Source organism: Melospiza georgiana, chromosome 2, assembly GCF_028018845.1.
Source record: "Melospiza georgiana isolate bMelGeo1 chromosome 2, bMelGeo1.pri, whole genome shotgun sequence".
NCBI lineage: Eukaryota > Metazoa > Chordata > Aves > Passeriformes > Passerellidae > Melospiza > Melospiza georgiana.
The window spans coordinates 55,633,691-55,641,519 of NC_080431.1; the positions used below are offsets into that span (position 1 = coordinate 55,633,691).

Here is a 7,829-nt window from a genome sequence, read left to right on the forward strand (position 1 = left end):
AAAAAGTCAACCTCCCTCTTTTATTTATAAGCTCTCTTTAAGTGCTGGAAGGCTGCAATGAGGTCTCCCTGAAGTCTTCTCTTCTTCAGCAAGAACAGCCCCAACATTCTTAGCCTGTCTTCATAGCGGAGATGTTCCAGACCTCTGACCATCTCCATGGCCCTCCACTGGACTTGCTCCAACAGGTCCCTGTCTTTTCTGTGTTGGAGACCCCAGAGCAGGATGCAGCACTCCAGGTGGGGTCTCACCAGAGTGGAGCAGAGCAGAATTCCCTCCCTCGCTCTGCTGGCCACAGTGTTTTTGATGCAGCCCAGGATGCTCTTGGCCCTCTGCACTGCAATGGTCAGCTCCTCTCCAGCTTTTTGTCCATGAGAACCCCTAAGTCCTTCTCTGCAGGGCTTATCTCAATGAGTTCTTCTACTCTGTACTCATGTCTGGGACTACCCCAATCCAGGTGCAGCACCTAGACATTGAGCCTTTGACCACAACTCTCAGGCTGCATCCATCCCACCAATTCCTCCCCACCTCAGACATTCTGTGATTCCATGACCCATAAATTATTAGAGGTGAGAAAACTGACACTCCCACCATCATGCAAATTTCTCCCTAAATGAGCAAGTGAAACTCAAAACCCAAGTGTGTAGGTATCTCCCTCATTAATTAGTCTTCTTGCTTCCAGGAGCTCCTGACCATTATTACTTAAGTCTCATCTTAATTAAAACTGTGATCTTAATTAAGCAGGCTGTGACCTGCTGTCCTTCAGCTTCTTCAAGACTTGGTGTAAAATTCATACCTTCCAAGGGAGTGACCATGGACTCCTATCCAAGTCAGTGGGGAGAAGCATAAATTTCATCATCTAAAACAGTATGGACTTCCTGTTCCCTGGAATAACTCACCTGCTCCTCTGAACTCTGAACTCAGACAGTAATCTTAAAATGTAGAAGAAAGAAAGGTGGTTTGAGTTAAGAAATGTAATTCCAGCAGAGATCTATTCTGTAAACATTCCACCTGCTTTTAAGGGAACTGCTCTGTCAGGGAAGAGGAAAAAGATTAAGGGAGAGAAACCAATACCTGTTGCATCCTCTTTATGAGAGCTGTTGGTTCAGAAATAAAATGTTAGGCCATGCTTGCTGCACGTCCCACAGACCTCTTCCAAATTACCTGCTTACATAGAGACATCCTTGTAAACCTACAGTCAGTGGTACTTAGGACAGCTAAAATATTTTTTTAAAAAATCAGTAAAACAACCAATAAATTTCTGAGTTTCCACATTTCCAGTTTCACCCCCCAGACAGAGTCCTGCTAAACGGAAAACTCAATCCAGGCAGGTCAGAACCAAATAACCATCATTTAAGCTGGACTTTTCTCACTCCCATTAGAGCAGAGCCTTTGTCTCTCTGCTTCTGGTTATAGCAGTGGCCACATAAATTAATGATTCATCATCTTCCAACCTGCACTCTTCTCATGCAGAAGACATAGAATGACTTTCACAAACATCCCTAACACCTACAAGACCTCAAAATGCACAGGTGACTAGAACATGAATTACATCATGCTGATCTCAAAGAGGCTGAAGGATCACAAATTGTGGAAATTTCTTGTTTAAAGAAACAAGATTTGAAACTCCCTCAAATTTTGGACAACCTCAACTCTACAAGAGACTGAAGAATGAATTATCTGGATCAAACTTCCCACATAAAGCATTTTATTATTTTAAAATGGAGAATGTAGTAGGGGGAAAAGAAGCATGTAGCAATGTGACAGGAGATCAGAAATATTTCGGATTGTTCTGTCAAAGTCTCTCCTGATCTAGAGATAGTAGTTTCACCCAACGCTTCCCAGGACCCTGGAGATCAGGGTGAGTTCCTTATGTTTTTCCAAGTATGACATTTTAGGAACATGAAGTCTGATGTGGACTGACACATCATTAGTAGAAAAAGCAGCACCATTCAGTCTTATTGCTACACTGACCCTCTGGTCTGTGCATATACTCTCCAATCAAGACAAAATAGGCCAAAAAAGCATGTAAGGCAGAGATAACCTCGGTGGTAGCTGTCCCCATGATCGTGTTCATGGGATCCTTTTGGAGACGGTGTCAGGCGCAGCCTGTGTTGGACACCCTGCCCTCGGCCTCACAGTGACCTGCACACAGGCGCTGGCAGCTCCCTCTCCTTAATGAGGGAAAGCAGGAGGTTACGGCAGGGCTGCAAGCCAAGACATCGGGCTCATCGAGGACATGCTCTCCTGGCCAGCGAGAAGAGCCAGCACTTACACAGGCAAAACCTGGGGGAGTGTGGGACACAGAAGGAACCCCGTGTCCCCGGGAGGCCTCCGCCTCCTCACAGCGCCCTCCCTTCCATCCTGCCCAAGGAATCTGAGGACGGCACTTGAAGAGGACGCGACGCAATGCAATGCAAGGAGCAGCACGCGTTATGCCTGACTGAACAGTGCCGGGAATGTGCTGCTGTTCAGTCTCTTCCGGCATCTCTGGGAAAAACGCTTCCCGCAGCAGCACACAGCCCTTCCCACAACCCACTGCACTCCGCGCCTTCCACGGGCTGCGGGCTCTGTGTCTGCTGGGTGGGGCCAGGGCGAGCAGGAGGCGGACAAGGAGGTGAAGGAGGAGGAGGAGGAGGAGGAGGGGAAGGCAGCAGGAGAAGGCAGCGGCGGCGCCGCTCCCGCCCCTCCAGAACGCTGCCAGCCGGGAGCCGCTGCCCGGCGGGTCCCGCCCCGCCGGCCGGGAACCTCCCTTTCCGCCGGGAAGGCGACGCGGCGCTGCCCAAGATGGTGGCGGGAGGGCTGTGTCTCTGTGGGCTCTTCAGGTACCGGGGCGCGGGGGCGGCGCGTCCTGGCGGCGGGCAGGGCGGGCGGGAGGCGGCCCCGGCCCGGCCCGGCCGCGCTCCTCCGGCCCCCGGGGCGGGCCCTGCCCGGCTCCGCGCTGTGCCGCGGGCTCGGATGGGTTAATGTGCTTTTCCGCCGCTGCCGGCCCAAAATGAAAGTGCTTCCTTAGGTGTCGATCGTGAGGCGCGGGTGGCCCCTTCGGTAAACGGGAGCGGCTGAGTGAACGCTGTTTGTCGCAAGGCTTAGCGGCACCGCGGGAGGAACCAGGCGCTGTCCCTGCGAGGCTCTCCGCTGTCCCGGGAAAGCTCCCGCTACTGAGCTGTCAGGGAGGCGGCGCAGAGCGAAGGGAGCATCCCTGGCAGTGACCGGGAGAGCAGAGCGAACAGCTCTCTGCACAGAGACTGCTCTGAGCTGCTCGGGACAGCTGGCATCGCTGTTCTGCCTCCGGACGCTGGGAAGTGTAGGATGGAATAGGAGATGCCTGCCCCCAGTAACCCGGCGCCAAAGCAGTTCACAGTAGGGCAAGCCAAACAAGAGATTGGGTGGGGAAAAAACTCTAAAAATCCGTTTGGAAGTCGCTCTGCTGGTTGTGTATTGCCAGGTTGCTAAGGGCATGCAACTTTTACAAAGGGCACGTGGAGATAGATAACACATGTAGGGCATGAATAAACAATAATAAATGATTGCAAGGTCACAGCAGGGGAAAAAGACATCTTTGGATAAACAAAGCAGAGTAGCGATTTCATGTCTGTAATTGTCAGTCATACACAGTGATGGTTTCTGAGAAGAATTCCAGAAGTTGTCAAACTCCCTGTAGCTCTGCTTTCAAGCCCTTCTCGCTCAATGCATACACAGTAATTCTTTGAAGCAATTACGTATTTTAAAATTTCTGGCTTGTTTCAGATTGCTGTGCTCATTGTTACTCCCTGCATTATTTCTGAGTGGAATTTTGTGCATCTCCTTGGTGGTACTGCTGTGGGGAGTACGGCTCTGGATACAAAGGAAGAAACAGTTGAGGTGTGCAGGAAGAGATGGGAAGCGGCCGCTGCTGGTGGCCTTTTTTCACCCGTACTGCAATGCAGGAGGTGGAGGGGAGAGAGTCTTGTGGTGTGCCATAAGAACGCTCCAGAAGAAGTAAGCATATGTGTTTATCAAACACACCACATTTCATTCTCAGCTTCTGTTGCTATTCTTTATGCATATGTTGGCATTTTACATATTGAAGTAGGTGTCGTTAATCTACTGGTCTTACACTGTATTTTACATCTAAGTTTCATGTGCTTGCATTTTACTTCATCCCTTTAGATTTTGATATTCCTGCTGTGGCACCTCTCACTTTTTTCCTTTCTTTCCTTGAGAAAACCTCTTCTTCATCACTTTTCCACTACTGCTATAGAACTTTGTACAGTCATAACTCTTCAGTAGATAACTGTTCATCTTTATACTTGCCTCTTGTTGCAGGGGGCAAAACAAATTAATACCTAAAGTGGATTTAACATCGGCACATACATTGATCTGCCATCATTTGTATTTTGCTCATGCTGTGCACTAGACAGATATCTCCAAATGTAGAGCAAGGAGTTCTGAGATCTGTAGAATAATACTGAGCTTCTTTTATGTTTTACTCAAATTAAAATATTTCCCAAGTTCTCACCCATATGTTTTTCTGCAGATCAGAAGAAACTTGTGGAAGTATAAGGAAAAGTATTACTTAGTTAAAATGATTTCTGGGCCAAACATTTATTCTCACATTCTTCTTGAGTACTTTTAAGTGGACTGTATTTTAGTTTCTTGCTGAAAAATAGGAAGAGAGGAATATATGAAATTCTTTTTCTTTGTTCTTGCAGGTACAGAAATGTAACATGTGTTGTTTACACTGGTGATAGAGATGCCACTGGAGAAGAAATAGTAGAAGGCGCTTTCAGAAGATTTAATATTAAATTAATCCATCCTGTGAAGTTTGTATTTCTAGAAAAACGCTTCCTTGTGGAAGCTTCTCTTTATCCTCACTTCACTTTGCTGGGACAAAGTTTAGGATCAGTGTTCCTTGGCTGGGAAGCTCTTCTAAAGTGTGCTCCTGATATTTATATTGACTCAATGGGTTATGCCTTCACAATTCCCCTCTTCAAGTACCTGGGAGGTTGCCGCGTTGGATGCTACGTCCATTATCCCACTATCAGCACGGATATGCTCTCAGTCGTGAGGAACCAGGATACCAGGTTTAACAATGCTGCCTTCATTACAAGCAGCCCTCTCTTCAGCAAATTTAAACTTGTCTACTACTACTTCTTTGCTTTCATGTACGGCTTGGTTGGTTCCTGCAGTGATGTGGTCATGGTGAATTCTTCTTGGACACTGAATCACATCCTGTCCCTCTGGAGAGTCGGGGCTTGCACTAGTGTCGTGTATCCACCATGCGATGTTCAGGCTTTCCTGGATATTCCACTGGAAGTGGAAAAGAGCAGCAGTGAATATTCCATTGTTTCTGTCAGCCAGTTCAGGCCTGAAAAAGATCACCCTCTGCAAATCAGAGCCTTTGCTAAATTGCTGAAAGAGAAGAGAGTGGGGCAGCAGCCATCGCTGAAGCTGATCCTAATCGGCGGCTGTCGGAACCAGCAGGACGAGGAGCGTGTCAATAAGCTGAAACATCTGTGTGAAGAGCTGGGAGTCAGTGATGATGTGGTGTTCAGGATTAACATTCCCTTTGAGGAGCTGAAGAGACACCTGGCTGAGGCCACCATCGGCCTGCACACCATGTGGAATGAGCACTTTGGCATAGGTCAGTACATTTCCTGAGTGTTCAGCTGCTTGTCCCTAGGTGTCCAAGCACGGAGGTCTGCATGCCAAGCAGGTGTCCAGCTCCTGTTCCCGTTGGAGGCAGTGTAGCTGCCTGCAGGACCAGTGCAGATGATGCACCACTAGATGCTACTGTAGTGCAGGCTGAAGTGCTGTAGTCATAGGCTGTTAATTTTGTGCATCCTCTGGGCACCTGAGCACAGAGCTAGTCCTGTCTGTGCTGCCCAGGATGTCCTGCTGACCTCCAGCTATTGCCCTGCAAGCTCATGGGTCACCCTGTTGTCCTTGGGTTAGGTTTGCCAACCTTCCAGAGCTTCAAGAGGCTGCAGGTGCTTCCCTTCCAGCACCTTAAATTGTGCCCTGATTGTGCTCCACTGACTGCAGGGGAGCTTAGACACAGTTCATGTGTAGATATCCATGTTAGAGATTTTGGTTTGTTTCACCTGCCTCAAATGCCACTTGAAATTTCCAGGGTATGTCATGGGGCTCCAGCTGCTGTTTCAGGACAGGATGTGTGAGTCTCCCACAGATCCTGTCTGGTACAAATAAGCCCTGTGTAGATGCCACCAGATACCTGTGGTCATCTCATTGCATAAGGCATCTCTGCTGAGGCAAATGTATGAAGCCCTTAAATTGATAGGTGTAGCATGGAGCAGAATGTCAGAGAGGAGCTGGGACCCAGAATTAAGGTATGGGTCTCAGTTTATTTGGATTAGATTAGTCCTGACCTTGAAAGACAGTGCCAGCTTGCCCATCTCTTATAAATCTACAGCAACCAGGTAAGTTAGTAGCCAAGCAGATGGATGCCATACTCTGCTATAATGTGACTAAACTGAAGTTAATGTCTTCTGACTTCAGTAGAAAACAGGTCAAGTATCAGGAGTAGTAGTTTATGGTCTGTAGGAGCTTTATATAAAAAACATTGACACTGAAGTGTGAATTGATATAAAAAAAATTGACACTGAAGTGTCTCTCAGAAGCAACAGCAAAATATTGGAAATTATGTCTTCTCTTTTTTTTCTTTCTCCTACAAAACAGTTTAGTTAATTTTTTTTCAAGGGATATAATCACACTATGATTTTGAATTTGAGCAGGATTCAACCTTCATCTAACAGGCTTCTTTTTTTTTTCTGTAAAAAATCATATTCCAAAACTTCGGAGTACTGTTTATAGTAGGCAATGTTTGAGCTGAGGGAATTGATAACAATCAAATCAGAACTCAGAAGAATCAGCATTTTTGAGGTCTGTTCTGGAACCATGGAGGAGAATTGAAGTACATTATACTTTGTTCATATCCCACAGCTTTTGGCTGAGGAAAGCTTACTGATTCCCATTTCATTAAAATTTCTTCCATCAAAAATACAGATAACAATTTTTACTAGTGTCTTGCTGAGTTGTCAGAAACTATTAAGATTTGTTCATCTGCAAAATACTGAACTTTGGAATATTTTCTGATTGAAATGTGCAGCCAACTTTTTTCCCAGTATCTTTCCAGACATTTAAATTCAGGTAGGTTCCAAGACCCACAAATTAACCAGGTATATCTGATTTCTAATTTCAATTTTATGTGTTTAAGAGAAAGTGTCATTTCAGTCCTTAGAACTGAAAAAATTAAATTTGTGTTTCTTATGGGACCATTTTCACTGTATTTTTTCTAGCTGATTTGGAATGGCAGTCTGTAGTGAACTTCACTGTTGGTTTAACTTTCCAGTGTTAACTTCTGCCTTTTACAGAAGGTCAAAGCACATGATGTGCAGACTCATATCAGCATTTTCTGTCTCTTTCAGGAGTAGTTGAATGTATGGCAGCTGGCACAGTTGTCCTGGCTCACAATTCTGGTGGCCCCAAACTGGACATCGTGGTACGCCACGAAGGACGTGTTACAGGCTTCCTGGCAGAAGATGAGGACAGTTATGCTGAGACAATGGCTTACATCTTTTCTCTGCCTCCTGAGAAAAGACTGGAGATCAGAGAAAGTGCTCGTCACTCTGTGCACAGGTTTTCTGACCAGCACTTTGAAGACACATTCCTGTTATCTGTGGAGCCGTTATTTAAATAAGTGTATAGAAGTCAAAATGAACTTGAGTAAAATTACCTTTTTATATTTGATTGTGTGGCACATGTAAATATATCTAAGCTATGATCCCTTGGTTCCGTTCAATAAAAAGGTTGTTTTTCTTTCTGTCAAGCTG

General features: G+C 46.2%; 1 protein-coding gene across 1 annotated transcript; it reads left to right on the forward strand.

Annotated features, from left to right (window-relative positions):
• Positions 1–2,718: 2,718 nt before the first annotated feature.
• Positions 2,719–7,819, forward strand: ALG11 (ALG11 alpha-1,2-mannosyltransferase). Its single transcript, XM_058045166.1, has 4 exons — positions 2,719–2,822; positions 3,745–3,975; positions 4,689–5,620; positions 7,425–7,819. The coding sequence occupies exons 1-4, from the start codon at positions 2,785–2,787 to the stop codon at positions 7,694–7,696; spliced, it is 1,473 nt and encodes a 490-aa protein (XP_057901149.1). The 5' UTR covers positions 2,719–2,784; the 3' UTR covers positions 7,697–7,819.
• The last annotated feature ends 10 nt before the right edge of the window (positions 7,820–7,829 follow it).

Excerpts from the sequence above, each read along its gene's own strand:
- ALG11 (XM_058045166.1), top strand. The coding sequence starts at position 2,785 with ATGGTGGCGGGAGGGCTGTGTCTCTGTGGGCTCTTCAG. Across the intron at positions 2,823-3,744 it reads TGTCTCTGTGGGCTCTTCAG|ATTGCTGTGCTCATTGTTAC; the intron begins GTACCGGGGCGC and ends GGCTTGTTTCAG. Across the intron at positions 5,621-7,424 it reads GAATGAGCACTTTGGCATAG|GAGTAGTTGAATGTATGGCA; the intron begins GTCAGTACATTT and ends TGTCTCTTTCAG.